At 36.8% G+C, this 23,597-nt stretch overlaps 2 protein-coding genes and 1 long non-coding RNA gene across 7 annotated transcripts in view; 2 read left to right on the top strand and 1 right to left on the bottom strand.

Annotated features, from left to right (window-relative positions):
• The window catches only part of LOC145204341 (atrial natriuretic peptide receptor 1-like), a 47,321-nt gene extending 42,848 nt beyond the window's left edge, over positions 1 to 4,473 (top strand). Inside the window, exons 21-23 of the mRNA XM_080076852.1 lie at positions 103 to 277; positions 730 to 828; positions 2,814 to 4,473. Of these exons, the coding sequence (XP_079932978.1) occupies positions 103 to 277; positions 730 to 828; positions 2,814 to 2,992 (453 nt within the window). The 3' untranslated portion in view covers positions 2,993 to 4,473. The remainder of the gene's footprint in view (positions 1 to 102; positions 278 to 729; positions 829 to 2,813) is intronic.
• A 627-nt stretch (positions 4,474 to 5,100) lies between these two features.
• LOC145205231 (uncharacterized) lies at positions 5,101 to 13,631 on the bottom strand. 5 transcript variants are annotated; one of them, XR_013853620.1, is made up of 8 exons: positions 13,573 to 13,613; positions 13,479 to 13,508; positions 13,267 to 13,418; positions 13,081 to 13,190; positions 12,768 to 12,947; positions 12,667 to 12,698; positions 12,151 to 12,230; positions 5,101 to 6,482 (listed from the first exon to the last, which is right to left on the bottom strand). It is a non-coding gene; the product is annotated as an uncharacterized LOC145205231 (long non-coding RNA). The 5 variants fall into 5 exon arrangements; XR_013853618.1 differs by having other exon boundaries at positions 13,081 to 13,196; positions 13,479 to 13,631; XR_013853617.1 differs by having other exon boundaries at positions 13,479 to 13,631.
• Positions 13,632 to 13,961: 330 nt separating this feature from the next.
• Positions 13,962 to 23,437, top strand: LOC145203738 (activin receptor type-1-like). The gene is made up of 15 exons (XM_080076023.1): positions 13,962 to 14,090; positions 14,352 to 14,455; positions 14,529 to 14,650; positions 14,969 to 15,105; positions 15,722 to 15,849; positions 15,937 to 16,014; positions 16,490 to 16,586; positions 17,305 to 17,495; positions 18,612 to 18,758; positions 19,209 to 19,293; positions 19,425 to 19,516; positions 19,749 to 19,857; positions 20,695 to 20,825; positions 21,015 to 21,122; positions 22,243 to 23,437. The coding sequence occupies exons 1-15, from the start codon at positions 14,009 to 14,011 to the stop codon at positions 22,354 to 22,356; spliced, it is 1,725 nt and encodes a 574-aa protein (XP_079932149.1). The 5' UTR covers positions 13,962 to 14,008; the 3' UTR covers positions 22,357 to 23,437.
• Positions 23,438 to 23,597: the final 160 nt, after the last annotated feature.

The following is a 23,597-nucleotide window of genomic DNA, read 5'->3' as shown; positions in this document are numbered from 1 at the left end:
GTTAGTGTTTTGTTACTTCTGGTGCTTACACACCTCAGATAATAACGTACTACTTCACATGATCATCCCTTGTCTGATTTATGAATATCTGAACGATTTCAGGTGGAAACGATAGGAGACGCTTACATGATGGTATCGGGGCTTCCAGTACGGAACGGAATCAGACACGCAGCCGAGATAGCGAGAACAGCATTAGCTTTGCTTAGAGCTGTAACCAACTTTAAAATCCGTCATCGTCCCGCAGACCAACTTAAACTCCGAATCGGAATTCACACAGGCAAGATTTTGTTTGTTTTCATTATCAATTAAGTCAAAGTCAGCAGAGTCGGCTTTTCGGGTCGTGTTCGCGCTTGAGTTCAGGCATGACTTCATACTTGACCTTAGTGGTGCCGCATTTTCACCAATTTTCAAGCCTTGTTCCGGTTATTGAGTTGGGCTGTGTTTCGGGCTTGAACTTTTAGGTTTAGTCCGGGTTTTTGCATTATGTAGCTTATAATGTAGTACTGAAGGCTTTGTACCGAAAAAGCATATTAGCTGTACCCCTTCTTTTCGTAACTTTCTCTATAATACTGTAATTAAATTTACAAACAAAAATAGTTCAAAAAGAGTAGGCTCGAACTTATATTAACCTCACACATAATCGAAATATTTCAGTAAAGTTTGTTCTCCACTAACTGCACATCTCGAAATGTATTTTTAAAATTTAATGGTTTTTGTCATCTGTTGCAGGACCCTGTTGTGCCGGTGTGGTTGGTTTAAAGATGCCAAGATACTGCTTGTTCGGGGATACAGTGAATACGGCGTCTCGTATGGAATCAAGCGGACTTCGTAAGTAATCAAATAATGTTGTCACAAATCTGACCATTTTATCCATACTCATTGGTGGACTTTTTGATTATTATCTTTTAATTGTAGTGGACAATCTTGCGGAATTGGTCTGTCATTTTCGTTTTGCATATAAAAATATACAATGAAACCCAAACCAAAATAGAGTTGACCATAGTTAAGATTTAATCGCATGAATCCGCGTGAGATTTAAATCAGCTTCCGCCACAAATGAAAGTTTTAATTACGCTGCGGCAAAGTTAATGTAAACCAGTGGAAAACTATCAGGTTTTTCGAGAGTTTTCACGCCGTATAAATTTAATGCGTAGATGCAATTTGGAAACGTTCCGTTACATCATCGCAATAATCATGGTCTAACACTTAACTGTTGCATTATTGCTAACCCTACAAGAACAACACAAAAAAATTACCCCTTCATTTACCCCCTCAAACGAATGCAATTTTCCACCATAATCTCGCGGAACTATATAACAAAACTGTAATTACACCCTGAGAAATGCTAAATTATCTATTTGGGGGGAATTACTCAAAGGTTGAGAACCACTGGTTTAGCTGATTTCATTATAAGGAATACAACGCAAATTTTATTTCAACGCATTTAAGTTTCAAAACTACAAACAACGTTAGTTTAAGATTCATTTTCTAAAACTTTAAACATTGGCAGTTACAGATATATATTTTCGTTTTCTAAAATAAGTTAAACCAAAAGAAAACCGTTTACACACAAACTGCCTGAACCGAAAAAAATATATTTATAAAATTGCATTAGGAGAAATCATAATTTGCATTTAGTGTTTACAGAAACGGTTTAAAAAGGTTTGAATTGAGTGCAGAGCTATAACAACCACCGCCTTAAACCTTGAAATTACCCGTTTTAACTGTCAACATTCGAGGAGTTTATTTATTTGTTTAAACTTTCCGCAGCGACAAAAGAATACCTTGTTTTTATTGCACACCCATTTACGCCTTTTTGTGTACAAAATGTTTATCCACAGTAAAGAGAAAATCGCCGACAAAGTGTCTTCCTGTTAACCGTAAAATACATCATAGTTACTTAATAAAGAACTGCTGGGGAAAATATGTATATAAGTCTTTGTATAAGTTCGACACTTGATATTAATAGAGTATGTGGATTGCGTTCAACTGCTGGCCAGTTCTGTAGAACCGTCTCACGAAATGTTATGAGATAAACCGACTGAAAGAATGACTTTTGTGATAGAACCGGTTGACAAAAAAATTGAATCCCACCACTGAATACGTCTTTGTGTAAGTTTGGCAGATGACAATAATAAAGTATTAATAAACAATGTGGAATGCTTGCAGGCCCGGTTAGCTTTTGTTGTTGTAAGAGTTGTGTAGAAAATGAATTAAATTGAATGCTTGTGTTTACGGATTTTGGATCAACGAATATAATCAAATAACGGATGTTATGTTTAGCCATAGGCGGAAAACTAAATTGTCTTGGACACAGATAGTTCGAAGCGATAAAAGTGTTTGAGATTAGGAGTGATTGAAACGTTTGTTTATGTTTGTCTCTATCCACGTCCTATATATTGCGAAATTCTGGAAAGTAATGTAAAATGCAAATTGGAAGTAACAAAGCCGAAACTTCTACTAAGTCATTTAAGCAAACTTTGTTGAAGGTTTTTTCAGAAACAAAATTTACAGTTATTTAAACAAATACCTGTACACAATTTGCGGCAATTAAAAAAACAAGCTCAATTATTTTTGCGTATTTGAAATTTCCTGTTAAAAAAATATTTGGCTTTTTGTTCCTTGTTCAAAATATATGTTTTAAAAGAAGTCGTAAAATCAATATGTGTCATACACGGCATACATTTTAAAAGGCACACCATAGGTACCTTGTTCAACAATTCTGACATGCATGCATCTAATTTTGACGTGCCTAAATAATCTATTGTATTTTGTGTGTGCAGCGCATTTACCGGTGTTTTTCATTTTTCCAGCTCTCGCGATTCACGTGTCACAATCGACAAAGCGCCTTCTCGATCGATTCCAGTGTTTCAAGCTCCAACTTCGCGGGGAAGTCCCTATGAAGGGCAAGGGAATGCTGACGACCTACTGGCTTCTCGAGGAATCTTTCTTCGACGTGCAGTCGTTAGATGAAAGCGAGAGCCGCGTATAGATCCGGAGCACCAGGGGCGTGTTTATATCCGGACCTTTGCAGTAAAGTTCAACTTTCATCAAAGAGCCACGTGGTTTATAACAAAAATGGGCAAACAACCGAAGAAGAGATTTGTCACATGAAAAATGGATGTATTACAGAGCCTTTTTTTATTGTATTTTTCGACAATCAGGCGGCAGTCCGAGAACTGAAAATTGCCCTTTGTCGTTCACGGGATTCGAACCCAGGATACTCCCGGGGACGAAACCCGATCAGATATATCACAGAGCCTTGCAGTAGCAGATTGTTTCGAATACCGCAAAGCAACACATGCAACTCAACAAAACTCACAATTTACGCATTTGGATTATCTAATCTATGCCTGCCTCTTTATTGGACTTACACTGGTGTGGTAATTTTCTCCAGAGGAATATTTTACCCCACTTTGTTCGGTTTTGTAACTTGCACCCTTGCTCTGCTTTTAACTTATTTTTTCGCCTTCGTGACGAGATCAAGTTTTTCCTGTAAAGTGATAGTCACGTGACTTTATTCGCAGTGCTTCCGACAATATTTTTATAATATTTTATTGCCTTTTTATGATTTCTATCGTTTTTCCGTTCTGCCGAGTTCCATTGCCAATCCCTTTACCTTTTCCCCTTGTCAAACCTTTCTTTTATTTGTTTCGAAGCATTCAATAACTTACGTTTTTCCAAAAATGGGTTTTGGCTTGAACTTTCAATTTTGGACTGAGTTTGCCCGGCTTACAACTCTATAAGCTAGCATTCACAGCACAACCTAAATGAGTTAAACGTGGATACAAAGTACAAAACAAAACAGCGGCATTTTTTCATGATAATATACAGTGTTGTTTGCCAATAGTAATCTAATTTCTATTGCATGATTTCTATCTTTAGAATTACGACGTACTCTTCTGTGACGACATTTTCGTACATGAATCAACGTACATAATTTTACTTATAACTGGAACGAAATTACATGACCGTCGCTTTTTCTTTTTGAAGATTCGCACAGTTTGAACAAAAAACAACACTGTGATTTTTATCATCGCATTTTTTGACTTGCAAACTATCTCAATATTTTGTTTCTCTTGTCCACGCCTTTTTTACGAAAACGTTCTTTTTTGCTTCGTTTTTTTTTTTTTTTTGACAAAAAACAATAAATTGGGGTAAAGATCTTAAATCCAAAACCAGACTTGGAAACATTGTGCTAGACAAAATTTATGCCAGCAACTACTTTGCACCGACAAAGCAACCCTTTTTTCCAACCCCATCAGTGTCGATTATAGCGATTTTCAAGTGATTTCTTATTTCTGTTCGTTCCAGCAGCGACTTGCGAACCAGTGTACGCTTGCATCAAGCTATTACGGTGCCTGTTCGGTGCTTTCCCTAAACCTAAAAGCCTTCAAGGTTCCGGTTTAGGGCATTTCTACTTATGTTTTTTTTTTACTGCTCTCTATGCGTCAAACAAAGATGTGCCTACTATACGTGTGTGATGACTGTAGGCAGATAAATTAAAGTCAGTTACACAATTAATTACGTTTGGACAGAAAATAAAGATGTTTGGAATAATATATCAACAATACATTCGCCCACAGGCGGAACTATAATGCAGTAGAATATTTGTACAATAAATGGACATACTTTATATAGGCCTAATGTGTCATATTTTAATGTGAAAATTTGAACTGCCTATACGCTACGAAGTGTAAACTACTCGATCAAAAACTTAAATTTCATTCAAAACGTTTTATAAACTGATTCCGTCACAAAACCGATTTTCCCGCTCACTTCTCAGAATAACAGAAGCACGAGAAAGACTTACTTATTAATTTTAATATCTCGTATTGATTGCAGACACTAATTCTGGGTAGTCAGTTGGGCTGAACTGTTGATGTATTTAGTAATTCTATTTAAACGTAAACGAGTTCAACACAATTACGGAAGTGTAAATCCATTGCTGACGCACGAAGCAGTTTGATTGACATCAGAATGACGTCATTGCTGTGTTGCTATGATACCACGGCCTGTATTCTCCTTAACTTATCTTAAACTTCTAAACGAATTGTTTTAAATCTTAACCTATGAAAAACAATTCAACATTTGAGGCAGATTTTTTTGGACAAAATGTTACATGTTTTTTTACTACAGATAAAATCAATGTGCAAGTGGACCAAAGGAAATAATATGTAACTCAGTGCAAAAAGTTAGAATGAAAAGAATGAAATGATTGTGCAGGCCGTTTTAATAGTTGCTGCATGTTCAGAGACCTATTCTATGGCATTTGAGGAGTAAATTTGTTTCATTATTGGCGTTTTATATACTATTCCAACAACAACATTGGCCTGATGTGTTTAAATGCGGTTTAAAAACTGTTTTAAACATTTAGAAATAGGCCAAAACTGCAAGTTTTGTGAAAGGTCAAAAAAATGATGACACTTAGGTCGAGCGTGGTTCAAATTTCAAACATCACACAAATATCAGAAGGTCACTTTTACATCAAAGGAGAATTTCGTGTCGGTGATGTCGGAAATATAAACGTTATATGTTTATCCAAAATCTCGTTAATCACGCGCATCCCACGACTGGTCACAAGGTTTTAAAGAGTGTGACTGTTTCCGTTTCTTAGTCCAGTGTTCTGTCGACTACACGGCGCACTATCGCCATCTGGCGGAGAACCGGTTAAGCACGGAAGCAAGCGGTGACGACAATTCGAAAATGAACAAGTTATTGCAAATTGATTGACCAGCAACGAAACGTCAAAGATAATGTTCGACTGGACCATAAGTTTCGTATCTATTGTCACAAGCAAAACTGTTGCAGTTAGGTATGACACCACACAAACTGTTGTTGATACAAGAAGCCGTTTTGTGAGGTTTCTTTTTGCCTGTAATGTCTGCTCAGTTGACATTCCTTTGGTTTTAACTATCGGATATACAAGCAGCGCGGGTAAGGCAATAGAACAAAACACTGCCATTGTAATGAGCAGAATGAACTCAAGCAAGGGATCGTGTTTCCATTCCCACTGCTCTTTAGGGGTCCCTATGCATCCCCGAGTCTTGTTACTATGAAAGTCCATTGGTACAGTAAACATCAAACCATCGTAAACCGCAAAAACCAGTATTATAACTAGCACTGCGACAGAACAGCGTCTGTATGTCTTTGAAAGTGCCATTTGCAGCATTGGGTGATTGTAGAACAGTTTCAGTTTGGTCCATAGGGCAAGAAAAGTGCTGGCCTGTGACAAGGAATGTGACCATGTCACTACGATGGCATAAGCGGAACATACTTGCCATGAGGTGTCACCAAACGGCGCCCACAGAGCAATCTGCGCAAAACTGGATGATGTAAAAGTAAAAAACAGACCGAGGAACATAAAAATCTTGATTGCAAGTTTCAAGTTTTTGTTTCCGTTTGAAGTTATAAGCAGCTTCCGGCGTTCGAAGATGCAAAACACTACGAGGAGGTAGAGAGTGGTTCCGGCCACGAGCAAACTGAAAAAATCCAGAAAAATCCAGTGTGAACTGAATTGTTCCATATTCACGACATTTTTTTGTTAAAAACTCATGAAAAATGATTGGTTTATCTGTGTTACATCTACTTATGTAATTGTTCCTGAATACATTAAAATTTGTCAAATGTATTACTAGCACCAAGTCTGTTGTAGAAATTCTGATTTAAAACTGTTTTAATCGGCTTTAACGCAAACTGTACTTAGAGCAACACGTAAAAACTTTAGCATACCGAGGAACAATACACACGCACGTGAAAAGTAATTTAATCAAAAATATAACTACCATAAAATTTGTGTGTATAAAATACAGTATGCAGACGTTTCAGCAATCGCTGTTGTTTATCTTAGTTGAAACGTCTGCATAATGCTTTCTATATACACAAGTACTCTGGCAGTTAGATTTTTGATCAAACTTACTGATAACATACTTCCTACTCACATACACACGACAAAGATTTTGCAGCATATACCAGGTCAAAGACGTGTCACGATTGACATACTAACGATAGTAAAACGTTTACCAAATAAACAAACCCAAACTGACATGAGGTTAAGATCAAAATTTACCAAAGATGCCATTTTAAGTTACCAAACAATTACAAGCACTTCTTCGAAAAGAAACAAACAGATGACAACCATGGGAACACCTTTCTACCAAATCAAATCTACCAAATCAAATGTTATAGCTTTTCTGGTCTTATGATTGAGCTTTCTTTCGAGTGACAAGGCTAAAGTAATGATGTAGTAGTGAAGTAATGCAAGAAATTACATAACAAAAACGTAGAAATCAATATTTCATGCTCCTCCTACAATGACATTACCAGCACACAATGTATTCATTGTGGTGGGAATCCTACATCTGACGAAATCTGATAACTTATGATCAACGTTGATAATTGTACTTAGCATAGTTCACATGTTATATACTTTGACAAGTTTGATCTTCCTAACCTTGCACTGCCCCTAACCACCAATGATAAGTTACATCAAAATCCCTGAGTTTGAATGGGCAGTTTGTGTGAAGTGTGATAAGACAAAGCATGTAGAATTGAACACAAGTGTCATCATCAGCATAGCAGCAGTTATTGACACTTCCAGAACAAGGTTATTGATCTGAACTTATCACTTTATGGCGCGGCGTTTACAATCGAAAATATTGGTTTATAAAACAGCTGTGTTGGTTTGTTTCTATTTCATTGATTGTACACAAAAATAATGCTCTAAAATGTGCATTTGAAAAAGTCAAATAACGAAGCCATATTTTTCCTCAAAGACGACTTTATGCGAATGCTAGGCGCTGAGTGGTAATGTTTTTAGCTGTCACTTAAACGCATCCATGGCTATACAAATGACGTCAAAACTGATGGCTTCATGAGACTGCACACAATAAAGGCCTTTTTGATGAAACACTCTTTGTCACTTTGTAACATACAAAAACATTCTAAATATAAACGATGTAACTAAAGGGGCCTTCATGTCACTGATGATGGCATGAACATTTGCCGAAACGTTTGAGAAAAATAAAGCATGTCGCTCTTTACTTCGATTTGGGTCGATATTTTCACCATCAAACTTAAAAACATTCTGTATTCACACAATATATTTTGCACTAAATTTGACATACGTAAATAACGTACATCCAAAAAAATGACATCAAAGTGTCGTCATATTAAACTTTATGACGCAACAAATTTTGAGCAGATAAGCTCACATTGTTACACAACATGCCCAAACTCAAAACATTTCACACTGAATCCAATATACTCTGTTCCACGCGCGACACTCACTTCACTTGGCAAATTATCAACAAACAGCCGATGATCGATTACGACGACCGGGTTTCATGTTACACCGAGCAAGTAATATATTCAGCTTGTCATGCAAAGTCTAAGGTGAATGATAATAGTCGTGAAAATGAACTTTTGAATTTTTCATGTCGCAGCCCGTATTAAAAGTTTGTTTATGCCTGGTGGCGAAATTGGGCGGTTTATGGCTTTCTTTAAAACGTTTGATGAGCCACATTAAAACGCAGGAAAACAATTCATCAGTAGCAGCTGGAATAGAGTTGTAAGGGGACATGAAACCGACCAAAAACGGCAAACATTTTAAAAAGCAAAGCCCATATGCTAAAATTGCGGCACAAATGAGGCTAAGTATAAAGTCAGGCCCCAATCAAGTCTGTTTTATTGAAACCTAAGTTAAACAACGCTTTACCCAAATGTCGAAAAACCCTTCGAACAAATCAGTTTTTAATTGTTTCAAATATGCAACAAGGCTAGTAACAAAATGTTCCTAACTTAAGTTGGAAACTTTATCTTTTAAAGAGAGGTAAAATAATTTTATTAGGTTTGTTTTACAAAACACGAGGCGAAAAAACAAAACTATCTAAATCTTGATTATATCATAAATAAAAACACATTCACCATACACTTTGTTTCGCAAAAGAACAAAATACGAACATGACAACTTCTTCAAAGATGTTTGCAAAATCTTAAAACAAACCCATTTGTACAACGCAAGTCATTTGATTCTACAGCCAGGAAAATCTAAAACTAATCTACCGACGGTTACGATACAAATTCACCAAAACGGTTCCAGAGTACCACGCAACTATAAACGGCCACACAGCAATATCGCTTATATGATTCCATAGAGACCAGTATTTCATTTTGAAGCACTATGTACAGGTAACTGACTCACCCTCTAAATCCCCTCTTGTCCCTAAACGCCCCACGATATCGATAAACAATGTTTGGTATACACGCATTAAATTTGCAAGGACCGTCTGTCGGTCGTGCACCCAGGGTATAATATACTGAACCTCAAAGGCCACTTTAATAGCTGACTGTCACGCAATTTTGTACTCATTGATTCCCTGATTAATCACTCATTGATAGCAACGCGTTTAGTCATGATCCACAAATTGAGGCATCCCTTTTTTGCACTCCATAACGTTTCAACGTTAAGTAGCTGTTTCCAGCTCGGTGATTGTTTTAGTGCAATTGTGTAGCGAAATAAACCGAACTTAACTCAAATGAACACAGATTGAAGGTTTTTTTCTTTCATTAAACAAACCTACTTCAAAACAAGCTAGAACTAAACCAAAGTTATATTTTAAGAGAACTATCAAACAATGTTTTTTTGCAGCGGTAATTGTTAGTTGAAACGTATACGTGACAACTTTGCACCACGCAGCCAAACGTCAGAATAGGGAAACGTCAATTTTGTGACAACACAAGCCCGTAAAGAATGCATTCGTGTCAAAAGGTCGTGCAAAGTAGCCTCGTTAGATTTCAACAAAAATTCACTGAGTCCAGGTTTCAAAGTTTTGAAAAACTAAATGATCCAACTCAAATCACAATCCACAAAATATATTACAGAAGTCTTTTACACTTTTGTTTTTCAAAAGATTAGGCTCGTGGAGATAAATATAAGGCTTGAGCAGTGGTTCCCAACCTTTATCGACAAATTCCTTAAATATAAATTTAAAACACTATCATTCCTCCCCGGTAGACTACATAGTAAATGCTTTTAACCACATTAAGATCATTTGAAATTGGGTATTTTACCAACTTCACAGGTTATATTCCCAGAGCTGTCTAACAACATGGGTTTCAAAGTTTCAGTAAAACACTACCTTGAAAGAAAAACAAACCGACAATAAACTTTAACTGCTCTGAAACTTTTGTCTATCCGTTTTAATCAGCCCTAAAGCGCTCGTGCACCTTGTGGGAATGCTTGGGAGACCAGCTTGGTTCGGTACAACACCTTCAATGGGCCTGGCGTCTTACGCCTTTTTCTAACTAGCTTTGCTTTAAATTAAACCAAAGCCCTAAATAAATTTACCTTCATAACAAAATACCGCCAATTCAATCTGCAATTGCGGCAGGGGATTAAAACGTCCGTGAGCCAAAGCCATAATCGTATCGCATGCCGCGAAAAACAATCTATGCAAACCCTTTGGCACGAATCCACACTTTAAGACAAAACCACAGGGATTATCAATTATGATGCGGCTTCTTATACGCCAACATACCACGCTATGTTCATTAGCGAAACAGTCATTACCCACTAACTTAATCAGAGATAACCTACGGGGCTCGCACCTTGAGTTTTGAAAAGCAAGGCTCAAAAGTTGGTGAAATTGCGGCACAGAAGTTGCCAAGTGTAAAGTTTGGTTCAAGTCAAGTTCGTTTTATTTAACCTCAAGCCCTAATCCGACCTGAAAACCTGGCCGTAAATTTATATTCCATACAAAAATCCACTTAATAAATTGCTATGCCTACATGTGCTTCATACATACCGTTTTTACGAAAATCTCTAGCCTAGTTTAAAAGTGCAAACTGACATTTGTCGACTTTTCACAGCAAATGTGTAAGAACTGCTACAACCAAGCTTTGCACAAATTGTTCTTGATACTATTATGCAGATCGGTAGAAGTTTTATTGTTTAAACAAATCGATTACACCGACTGTCGGCACACACAGGGAAGGTCTTATTTGCATGCAAAATTTATAGTTACTCTGATTGGCGTCTACAGTTACAAAGGCTTTATATAACGCGGCTCTTGGCATATGCCTTTTTATGTTTTACTTCGCTATATGTTACGCAATGACTGAACGAGTATTATACAACGATACTTTAGGCCTAGGCATACATCATGGGTTTTAAGTTTTTTTATCTGTGTTCCAAATAGCCTATGTATGTTTTATTTCCATTCTTGGTGGGCGGAGACATCATTAACTCGGTATGCTCACAATCAATCCACTGCAGCAACCCACCTCATTGCAAGTTTGTTTATTATTTGTTCGTGTTTGGGATGTTGGTGATTTGGTACAATGAACCCATAAAGTTTGATCGAAAAAGATTTTGCTCAGGGAAACGCAAACGGGAGAGTAATAAAACAACTCACAACCTTTTCAATAGACGATTGCACTAACCATTTAGCCATCAATTAAACGTATGCGGTCCAAAGTACCTTTATCAATTTGAGAACCAGTGCGTTAGATCAAGTAAAATGCATACACATGTCCACCCACTCTTAGTCTTACCAGTCTAGTTGCTTAACAGGCCCACGGTCAATTATTATTGCCATTTTAAAGTTTTGTCGGTATAGGGATGTTTGTGTTTGACCAGACCCAATATATTGAATATAGTTTTTTTTTTAATTTACAAACCAATAAGCAATATGTATACTGCATTTCGATTTAGATAAGCTCATATGAATCAAGGTGTTGAACAGATCGATATGTAGTTTTTACTTGTACGTTTTGTGTGGGTAAGCTCAGTTCATACTCGTGGGGCAACAAAGCATTATAACTTGCATCGTACTCTTCCCAGCAAAGGCACAAGATTTTTTACTAGGCGTGTCAAAATTAGAAATGGTGCTTTTTCGTCCAACCAAAATTGCCAACCACCGCACCACCACATTCGTTAGTATAGTGCTGGTTGCTACAAGAACGGTCCAAACACCACAAGGCAAGATACTTTTCATGTCGAACGAACAAACTTGTGACGAAAGTCCAACTTGAACTTTTGACTTTGTGTAGCCCACTTACCGCAACATTATCCGTGAAGTTATTTTGTCTTGTTGGAGTCGCGGTTGCTCAACAATTCTATGTTTAAGGAAATTATAATTACAGACCTACCCATTTCAAACATTTCCACTTGTAAAGATTTCCTTGATGTTCCAAACTTCAAATGCCACACAACCAAATGGGGTTGAAACTAGTGATGCACCGAAGTTTCGGTTGGCCGAAACATTTCGGCCGAATCCGCTGTTTTCCAATGTATCGGTTTCGGCCCGAACTTTTTTGAAAATTCGGCCGAAACCGAACTTTTTTATTGCATTGAATTAAGGCCTTAAATTTCATTTACGCCCATACGAAACATCATTAATTAACTATTTGTTGTATCTATGAAATACCAGCCACGTTGTCTGCAAAATATTAGATGTTTAGCAAAGTTTACCCAGTGTGAAAGTGATTTTAGTTTGTCAAAATTGAGTTCATTCGCATCAACAACACAAGGTTCAGTTGAAACCATCCAAAAAACGGGGATTTTAGGTTCGGCCTGATTCGGCCGAAATTATTCGGCCTCATGGCCGAATATTCGGTTTCGGCCCGAACCTTTTTAGGCGGGTTCGGTGCATCACTAGTTGAAACCAATTTTCTTTGTCAACTGCAGTGTAGGTCAACTGTACCATAGTGGTAAATGGGAGAAATCAACTTTATAGCCTACATATACAGATATGTACGAAACTTACGTTTACTGCACATGTTACCGTGTTTTTCGTTTTCACATTCATTTTCTAAAACAACTTGATACAAAAACATTTCCATTTAAACATTGCCTACACTTGTGGTCAAAAGATGGTGCAACAAAGAACTGTGTATACATCTACTGATTGAAGAAAATTGTTCTGTGCTCCAGCAGTTTCACGTCCCTACAAAAACATCCTTTAACATTCAACATGAAAATACTTCTGTTCATAAAATTGCGTCAAAGTTCTTTTGCGTCAAATAGTGTCAAAGTTCTTCTAATGTCAGTGGAAGAGTCTAGTAAAAAGTATCACTTACTGAAAACAGTTGCTTTACATGCAGTTGCTTGTTCACAAGACGTTTGACGTGATCAAAACGAGTAATCAACGCATTTTACACGCAAGGTTCTGCCTTCAGCATCGTTTTGCCTGCAGCTTTAGTTAGTTGTCGTTTGCGTTTCTTGTTGAAATGCTGGGCTAGTTTTTGCCTAAATGGTTTACTTACTTTACAAAATGTACTGGATAACGTTTCTGGCAGCTTCACAACAAATTAATTTCCAAACGTTGTTTTTTTTTGCTCTACCGAAGCCGAACAAACAAGATTGTTTTTAAATTCTTTGTAGAGCATTAGAAATGCTATTTTTGTCGGTACAGCACCTATAGGTGTTATAACACTGTAAAAAACATTAATAATACACAAAAAAACAAATTTCGTACCTGTATTTCGCTTGATTGGTGACGGATAACCTTCAAAGTAATTGCAGTTAATAGATTTTTCACTTTAACCGCATGAACAAATGCATAAACAAACAATTTTCGTTCAAAATCCTTGTTTACTTCAACCAGCTTGTTTCAGATTTGTCCTTGATATTCCAAATGCCCTTGCGTGAGGGTCAAAGTTCAACCTTAATTTTTTGACGCACAACGTAAAAATAAGAGCATTTTTATTTTTAAGTATTGCATTTTATTAGGTTTATCACAAGCATAAATTCAATAGATAGCACATTTCAAAGCGAACAATGCCTTGTAACATAATTTCTAAAAAAAATATGCTCGGTGTTAATGTTTAGTGGTGCGTAACAGATACTGCTCACTCAAGCGCGTCAATTGTTTTGCCAATTAATCTGTTCAGAAACATTTGCATTTTTGTTCATTGAGTTGTTTTCTGGTGTTATTTGTGTAAGGCAAGGTTTGCTATATTTTTTATTGGTTCTCAGGTTTATATTTAGGCTTTGTTACATTTGAGAATGTGGCAAGTTGTTCTGCTACTACCCCTGTGTTTGTTGAACAATATTTCTGTTTTTGCATCAACTTTCGCTGTAAAAAATGGTGAGTTATTTACAAAACAACTGACTTTGAAAGAAAACCTGATATTAAGTAATACTGAAAGAAACCCAGATCATCATTACTGGTGTGATATCCAATTGCACTTTGTTAAATATAAAATCCTTTCTAGCATGATGAGGCTAACTTTTATTTTTTTATGCTGGTTACACCTGGTTTAAATTAGTTTTGGCTCTCAATAAGAACTTTAAATAACCAGATGTTTGCCAGGAAACCAGACAGTTTAAAATTATTTTTTGTTTGCAGGAACCAAGTTCATTGTTCCAGACTTTGTTGACAACTCAAGTCATAGTTTACAAGATATCTTCTCAGATAACCAAGATATAATATATCCAGATCCAATTGGGAGGGTAAACTACAACAAATCAAGTCCATTTAGGCATTGTGTTTTAGTTTTTTTAACCAAACTAACTCTTTTCAAAGGATGATGTAGTATTTCATTGTATCTGTGACCAAAAGGAAGAACATCAACATGTTTGTACGGAAGATGGGTATTGTGAAACTGCCCAGTCTTGTTATTCGTATCTCAACACTGACTACCCAGAGTAAGTATGTTCCAAATTTTGACTTAAAACTATATTTTTTGAATTTCGGTGAAAATTAAGTTCATCTATTTAAGACGGTTTAGCTACAGTGCGTCTACCATTTATCCACCAATTGTGCTATTAACTTTGTCTCGCTTTTTAACGTCTAAACATTGTGCAGCTATTTCCGGCTTGGTGAATATTTTAGTGCAATTGTGTCGCTACCATTTTGCCCGATCAAATAAACTCAACTCATGACAAAATGTACATTAATGGTAGCAAAACCTGGGTTGGTAACTTTAATTGACAATTGTTAAATGTTATATAACTGTCACACAGGTCAAAGATCATTAAAGGTTGCTTGAGTTCAAGTGAACTAGTAAGATTTACATGTTCTGTTGAGGGCAAGATTGCGATTGTATGTTGCACGAGTCATCTTTGCAATGAAAATCTCCACCCAACCTTGACCCCACCAGGTAAGTTTCCATGTGCAACAAAACCTGCTTGCTTTTTTATGTAGCCCTTTTCTTTTGGGGAAGTTTCGGTGGTACTAAATACCGCATGTGGCCGCATGTGACCGCATGTGACCACATGTGACCGCATGGTATACCGCATGTGACCGCATGTTATCACACGGCAGGAATCTGTGAAGGACTTAAATATGCTTTTACCAAAAAATAATTTTGCGGACTTTTGAAAGCGCTGACGGTTAGAGCTATTAGGGTTGGGTGAAGGTTTGAAATTAAAATCAATCTAGAATCTGGTCTATTTTACCCCTAATGGGGCTGGAATTCTTACATTTCACATAACATGGTGTATTTTAAGAGGAATCACATGCGGTCACATGCGGCCACATGCGGCCACATGCGGTCACATGCGGTATTTAGTGCCACCCGGGAAGTTTTTGTGTCAATAAATAAACATTGTTTGTGTACCTATATCACTTCTGGTTGCAAAAAACTATTCAGGTTGCTATTTTTAAGGTATGTAAAATCACATATGTAAATGTGTTATTTTGTAGGTTATGTCAACACTTAGTAGAAAATGTTAGTGTTTTACAGCAAATGACATGAAACTGAATTCTGTGTTTAGTTGAAGAACCATCAACTGGAAATTCTACAACTCTTATTGCAATTATCCTGTCTCTCTTTTTTACTTTCTTTTTTGTGTCGGCCATCGTGATATATTTTGTGAGACGATTCCATCAGAAAAGAATGCAGGTAAAATATTCTGACGTCAACCAGCAAACATTGGTCAACATAGCATAAGAAAGAAGTGTTCTTAACATGTTTTTCCTGTATTTCTAGGAAATCGAAGATCAAAGAGAAGCTGGAAGATTGGAGGGTGGACTTCGAACTACTAACATTGGGGACAGCACATTGGCTGTAAGTTCCTATGTGTGCTATTAAACAGCAGCATGAGTTTAAACTTGTCAATAAAATGACTGCTTGGTCAGCACAACCCGTATGTTCACAAGGTTGTGTGTTCTAATCCTGTCTCAGCTACACTGGCTGTAACTACCCCTGTGTGTTACAAAACAGCAATAAAACAAAACAAGATGGGTTTAACATAGTTGTTTGGAGGGCCTTGTGGTTAGTGCAACTGCCTTGTGTTCACTAGGATGTGGGTTCTAATCCTGTGTTGGACTCATGTTTTCTTAAGAAATAAACTTATGCAGCAATTCTCCAGCCCGGTTGAACCCGGTGGGTTGAACTAACTTGAAATCCATAAAATCAAATAATAATTAGTCAAGGGACTTAACACAGGCAACTTAAAAGGGGAATGATTATGAGCGTAACACAGACATTACCCACCCATCTAGGATAAAAATAAAACAAACAGCATATTTCTCTGTTATAGGATTGGATGAATTCAGCTACATCTGGGAGTGGTTCAGGTCTACCTTTTCTTGTCCAACGAACGATGGCAAGACAAATTCAGTTGCTGACATGTGTAGGTGAGTTTTACAACACTCGGTAAAGTGTATTTTTACTGCTTTAATCCAGAAAGAATTTGTGATGTCAAGATTTTGTAAACATGTTCCTAAGTGAGGGCAGGGACATTCAATTCAGACAATCATTAACTAAAGAACAAGGACAAAATATAACCATATTATTGAATGCTGAAAAATTATTATGTTTGACATTTATTTTGAACCTAAATTCATTGAGCTAAAACTCTCCATAATTTGATTACCACAGTGACTAAAAGAAACCAAATCATCAGAGCATCGTTCGATTTTGGTTATGTATCAAGTGTATCAATTTATTTGTGCGTATCTAGTTTGTTTGTTTTGTTAGATACATAAAACAAAAAGATCTTTCCTTTTGTAAGGTGTAATGTCAAGTACAAACTTTACTGATTGAGTTACAGCCCTACTTTTTTAACTTTTTTTACACACCAATCTCTGCATGGCTAAAATGCTTCGTTTTATGTTTACCCCCCAAAGCTAAATTTACTTGTTGTCGAGACCTTTATATACAAGAACAATTATGTACAAAACTTTACATTGTAAGGGCTCATTTTAACCGAATGTTGGTTTGAATATTTGCATCACCTCTCTTGCTTACACAAAAATTTGTCTAGGCCACATGTTCAGCCTGTCAACCACATATTTGTGGCAAAACCACACACTGAATTGCTGTAACTGATGCTTGGGTTTGGTTTTCTTTTAGGCAAAGGACGTTATGGTGAAGTTTGGAAGGGAAAATGGCAAGGAGAATTAGTAGCTGTCAAAGTTTTTGCTTCCCGTGATGAACAATCATGGGCTCGTGAAACTGAAATATACAACACAGTTCTTCTGCGACACTCGAACATACTTGGATACATTGCATCTGACATGACGTCAAGAAATTCTGAAACTCAGGTGTGTTATATGACATTTTTTTAACTGTGTTGTTTTTAGGATTGGTTTGATTGGTGTTTTTGCCCCTATAATAAAAAAAACTTAAAATACAAGTAAAAAGAAATGTCCAAAAGAACCCAGTTCTGTTTTTTGTAATCCTGAAAAATGTTTTAAATGGTGAATTTTCAGTAATATGTATATATATATATAACTGCCATGACAAAAAAAACAAGCCAATATACCTTTTTGCACATGTCATCTCAAATGAAAGATATTTGGAAAAGTTTTGTTTTTTTACAAATAAATTCACTTGTTTGTTTCTTGTCAGAATCTTTAACACCATAAAATTTTATACCTGCCATCAAATTAAAATTTACCACCATGCTTTAAAACTGTATCACATAGCATGTACCACAGCATTTCCCAGGCCGCAAAGTCACGCAGTTCGGCGCTCCACAATGTCTGGAAAGCGCTTATTTATCAATAAACGGTGGTGCCAGTGGGCTTGCGAGCAGGCGTCAGTCGGCTGTCTGGTCAAATTACCAACACACCAAGCACTTGTTTCGACTGACGCCTTGCCGTTTCCTGCGGCTTTCGCGCACAAGGCAACGTTGTATTGTTGAAAGTTTGACCTTTACGAGTATTCTGAGATCGATTAGCTTCTGTTTTTGCTTTCTATATTACTGTTTAAGCGAGTTCAAAAACACGACAATAATATAAAGTATTATGCGTCCACAAATGATAGTTAGTGATCAAAAGTTTGACCTCGTATGACCCAGCAGTACCCCCAAAAGCCCCCAGAAAATGACATTTTGAAACGCGACCAGAAGTGACCCAGAAGTGTCATACTTGGTTGTCTGTTCTTATTCTACCCCCCTATCGCTAGTCGACTCAATACGAAATCACTGCAATAGGATCTAAGCTGTTTTATCTCTATAGAGTTGTTACGCTGTAAAGGTATTATTAAACGAAAGGCTACGCAATCCTATACGGTCAATGTCTTGTCACCAGCTGCACTGATAAGGCTGTATGGGTCAAAACAGTATGCACTGTCTGCAATCTGGATTATATTTATCGGGAAAAGGTAGTATTTTTTTCAGAAACCCTGGTCTAAACTATATGTTTTATGTGTTATAGATGTGGCTGGTGTCGTACTATCACCCGAACGGATCCTTGTTTGAATTTCTTCAACGACGGGAGCTGGACAAGAACTTAATGTTAAAACTTTGTCTGACTGCTGCCAACGGCATAGCGCACCTGCACACTGATATACTGGGAACTTGTGTAAGTTAATTTGTTTTATTTTGAGATTTTTTTAAACAAACACAAGGGGCATTTTTATCTTAACCTCTTTTTGCGCTGTTTTGGTTGGATATATTCCTTAATCTGCGACTTTTTTGAAAAATTTTTGGGTCTGTCTGTTCAGGCTTGTATCGCGAATGTCTTGTCAACGGTTGCATCGATGAGACTTTATATTGTATTCTTATCAATGTTAAAATGCTTTGTGATATCGTGTTATGGGTAAAAAGGTATTTGTAAATACTAAAAACTTTGCCAGTTGGTACTTGTTAAGATTTTTACGTAACTTTTACTCCCCGAATTATTCAGGGACGTTTTTGAAGCTGCTAGTATTTTTTTCAACTCCTTTGTCACCTTTATAACTTTTGCTTTTAAATCTTCCTTTGCAAGTACAAATAAGTTACAAATTTGACTTCGATACTTTTTCCGTGGCAGGGCAAGAACGCTATCGCGCATCGTGATATCAAGAGCAAGAACATATTAGTAAAGGATGATCTGTCGTGTTGTATTGCTGATCTAGGTAAGTTTCACATTTTTTTTTTAATTTTCACTTTACGAAATCTCCTGTTTAAATGATCAGGGATCGTATCTTTCCATAATTTCATCAAATTACCCAGACGCAAATCCATGTGTTAATATGATTGTTTTCAGGTCTGGCTGTTACTCATTCCCCAACCGAGGATAAGATTGTGATTCCTAAACATAATCACAGGGTGGGGACAAAGCGCTATATGCCACCGGAAGTAAGTATAATGGTTACAAGTTCAGACTCATGTAGTTATTACTATCACGGCTTCCAGCACATAAATATATAGAAGTAAATTTTTCCCTATTTTTTTACGACGTACCTCGTAAAACCCATAGAGCTCATGAAACCACTGAAAATATTACGTGAAACTTTAGAGACTCATGCTTAAAAACTCTGAGTTAGATTACATGTAGATGGCTGATTTACAACAATTCTCTTCTCTTTAGGTTCTTGAAGAGACTCTTAACACCTATAGCTTCGAATGCTTCAAGCAAGCCGACGTTTATTCGTTTGCTCTGGTTCTGTGGGAAATAGCAAGACGCTGCGTATGCGGAGGTTGGTGAAAGTTTTAAAGTTGCTGATATGGAATTTGTCTGTAAAGTTACGCCCCCACAAGAATGTACATTTTCAGGCTTAAGTTTAAATGTGGCGAGGTGGATTTGGACTTGACTGTGCTCAGCATCATTTCACGTTGTTGAATCCAACTTTTTGGTCTGATTGGGCTTAAAGCAGTGATTCTCAAACTCGGTTTTCGGGGACGCATGCGGCTCCCAACTACTTATTTTGCGGCTCGCACCAGACCTCAGAAAACCACCAAACATTGCTATTTTAGCTTTCAAAGTCATAATGTTTAGTGATTTTCTCAAGGTTTCGTTTTTTTTGCTGCTCCCTACACACTTAAAAAACTACCATTTGGCCCCGACAATAAAAAAGTTTTGAGACTTTAAGCCTTAAAGCAGGGGTCGGCAACCTTTTTCGCACTGCGGACCGCTTTATGAAGTGAAATTTAATCGCGGACCGGTCTTTAAAACACTACAAATATTTGGCAATAATAACACTTAAATTAGTTTATCATCCCGGGATACATGGGCAAAATGTTTTATAGCATTTAACCTGAAAAATTATACGGCCCGGTAACCAACTCGTCGCGGACCGGTACCGGGCCGCGGACCGGCGGTTGCCGACCACTGCCTTAAAGGGTCCAGGTTTCGGGCTTATACTTTCTGGTTAAAGCTCGTTTATAAGTTTATAAAAGGATTCTGTGTATCTAGTAACGCTAACAGCTAGCTATGTGTATATTTTAACACACTCAGTACTGTAACCAGCTATATGCTTTACGTATTAATTTCGAATTTTTAAAAGTTATTTCCAAAAGCATCATTTCTAACTCAGGTATTGTTGAGGAGGCGAAACCACCTTTCTACGATGTAGTAAATTATGACCCAAGTTTTGAGGAAATGCGTAAAGTAGTTGCAGTGGATGGATATAGACCGGTCATACCAAATAGATGGAGTTCTGACCCGGTAAGTTACACTTTTCTTAAACGAGTCTTGAGTTGTCATACACACAGTTACCTAACATTAAACATTACATGAAATTTGCATGATGAGAAACGTGGTTAATATGGTTTTGTTTTTTGGATGTTTTTGATGCTTTTTGCACAAAAAAATACGAAAGATGAAAAAGTTAAAAATCCATATGTACGTTTGTAGTCGCTGTCTCTGGTGGTGAAGATTATGAAGGAGTCGTGGTGTGAACATCCACATTCAAGACTCACAATCCACAGAGTGAAGAAAACTTTGATGAAAGCGATGGACCAGGTAAATCTCATCGCTGTTGAATTTATTTTATGCAGAATATATATTGTTGGTACAAACCCAGGGTTTATTCTAGGTCCACTTTTCTGAAAATAAGCCATTATCTTAACTAATTTAAGTTTTCATATATATATAGAGAGAGAGAGAGGTATTTAAAGTTGTGCATTGTGACCCAGCGGTTCACCCACAGTCTCTCTTGATGTGAAAATTTTAAAATAAGTACACTTCCTAACGAACAAGACTTCTTATTTTCAAATGTAAAAACGATTTTAATTCAAATGAAACCGACATATTCGTAAGCTTTACTACGTAGTAGATGCTGAACCATAGAAAAATCATTTTAAATTGGGTCTTTTGTCAACTTCACGGGTCATATTCCCAGAGCGTAAGTGTTTATTTACAGACAACAAGTAAAAATTAAAGTAAATTCCTTCCCTCGAGTTCTAAAATTCCTCCCCGGCAGGGAACCATTGCTCTAAACCAGTGGTTCTCAAACTTTTACTGATCGCGTACCACCTGGCGAATTTTTCTAACGCTGTGCACACCTAAATCTTGTTTAAATGGGTAGACCAAGAGTTTTTCTTCACTACACTAGCTAATTTATGAAGCTAGCATGTTAGCAGTTTCTAACAAACGTCCAAGACAGTGGTTGTGCAAAAACCATGGCTGATCAGTTAGGCCAGTGGTTCCCAACCTTTTTTGTTACATTTCTCCCTTCGCCCATTTTTAAACTATTCATTCCTCCCCATAAGAAGAAAAACAAATATAACATAAAAAAATATTGCAATTTGAAATAGACCTTATAATTAGGGATGTCCATTCAGTATCCTTTACCAAATGTGAACCAGGTCCAAATTATAATAATGTATATACAAAAATATTCTGTAACATTTTCAATGTAATTTTTTTGCGGTTTTTATGAAATTCCTCCCCTGAACTCATAAAATTCCTCCCCGGTTGGGAACCACTGAGTTAGGCAGTTGAGCGGAAATTCTTGATGTGGCTTGAATTAAGTATAGCAGAAAGCTACTCGCGTACCACCTAAAAAGCCTTGACGTACCACTAGTGGTACGTGTACCACAGTTTGAGAACCACTGCTCTAATCACTTGATTATATCTCCAGCTTGCTCCAGACGTGAAGGCCTTCCAGTCTGTGCCAGCCACTAGCGATGTTGACCCTTTACTGGCCCTTGCACCAAAAGCTGATGACAAAAGCTACGCCAACAACTTATTGTAAACACAAACACTTACGCGCCGAACAAGAGCTGTAGAAGAAAAATGCGACAAAATATTGAAATCGTTTTTGAAAATCTCATTCATAGTAGAATGAGTTTTATTACAGGCTGTGATGTTATAAGATATTGCAGTGTTAAAATGTCGGCAGTTAGTGATAAACAGTTTGTTTTTTGGAATGTTACCATCTGACCATGTTTGGATGCAGAAGCATTGCGTGTATAGTTTGTATTGTAAAGACGTTGTAAGCATATTTACATCAGACCTTATAGTACATCAATCTAGGCGCCATAAAAATATGTTCTATTTTTTCTTATCCCACTTTATTACTGCCTAATGTTTGAAATCACGCGAAATGACAGTGACATATGGAAATGTGAAATTAAGTATTTTGCTTGAGTTTTTATAACATTATGATTAATGAATTTGTATTTTTATTGCTGGTTCTTGAAATATCGTTCATTATTCACTTATGACATGTTTTAGGAAGCAGTTTTTTCACTTGAAAGATTTTTATCCTTTTGACAGATTTTCTATTGGATCAGTTAACATTAAATTTAATCATTTAAATGACTAACTTTACCAAGTTATTGAAGAATGGTGCTATGGTGCAAAACTTTGTTTCACGACTCCTATACCACATTCATGTGTAAACTCTTTTTAGCAGTTGCTATTTGTTTTGCCTTGTATACAGTTCTGCTATTACAAAATCGAGAACTGATATCTTTATGAACATATACACATATTTCATTTAGTGCCCTTTCGTGCTAAAAACTTTTATTTGCCTTGTACAGCATTTGCCTATTTGTATCACCAGTATCATATAAATGCTAATACATTACGTTCTTTTGGTGCCAAAGTATAAAATTTATTTTTAAATTACAGTCCGTGCTATTGTTAATCTTTTGTTATCCAACCTAATCCTAAAATTGGGCTCATATAAAAATGGTTTTGCCCACAATATTTTTGATTTCATATTACTTACACACTATTCTTTTCTCTATCTTTTTCGTGGTGCTTGTGTAATGTTTCGTATTTTTTTACCCTTGTACATTAAGTTCGCAAATACAACCATTTTCACAAAACTCTCATTGATATTAAAGTCATTTTTCAAAACAGAATTTCACAGTACGCTGATGCCTGTAAGGTGTGTTGTACCTTGTTTGACACGTGACGCAAGCCAGAAAGCCGACAGTAAGTTTGTTTGAATTTCATCTTCGGGGGGCGGACAACGCCTGAATGCAT

This window comes from Phallusia mammillata, chromosome 8, assembly GCF_965637545.1.
Source record: "Phallusia mammillata chromosome 8, kaPhaMamm4.hap1.1, whole genome shotgun sequence".
Lineage (NCBI taxonomy): Eukaryota > Metazoa > Chordata > Ascidiacea > Phlebobranchia > Ascidiidae > Phallusia > Phallusia mammillata.
Note: the sequence above shows the minus strand (reverse complement) of the source record. Positions and strands in the feature narration are given on the sequence as shown.

Excerpts from the sequence above, each read along its gene's own strand:
- LOC145203738 (XM_080076023.1), top strand. The coding sequence starts at position 14,009 with ATGTGGCAAGTTGTTCTGCTACTACCCCTGTGTTTGTTGAACAATATT. Across the intron at positions 18,759-19,208 it reads CTGATATACTGGGAACTTGT|GGCAAGAACGCTATCGCGCA; the intron begins GTAAGTTAATTT and ends TTTCCGTGGCAG. Across the intron at positions 20,826-21,014 it reads ATAGATGGAGTTCTGACCCG|TCGCTGTCTCTGGTGGTGAA; the intron begins GTAAGTTACACT and ends GTACGTTTGTAG.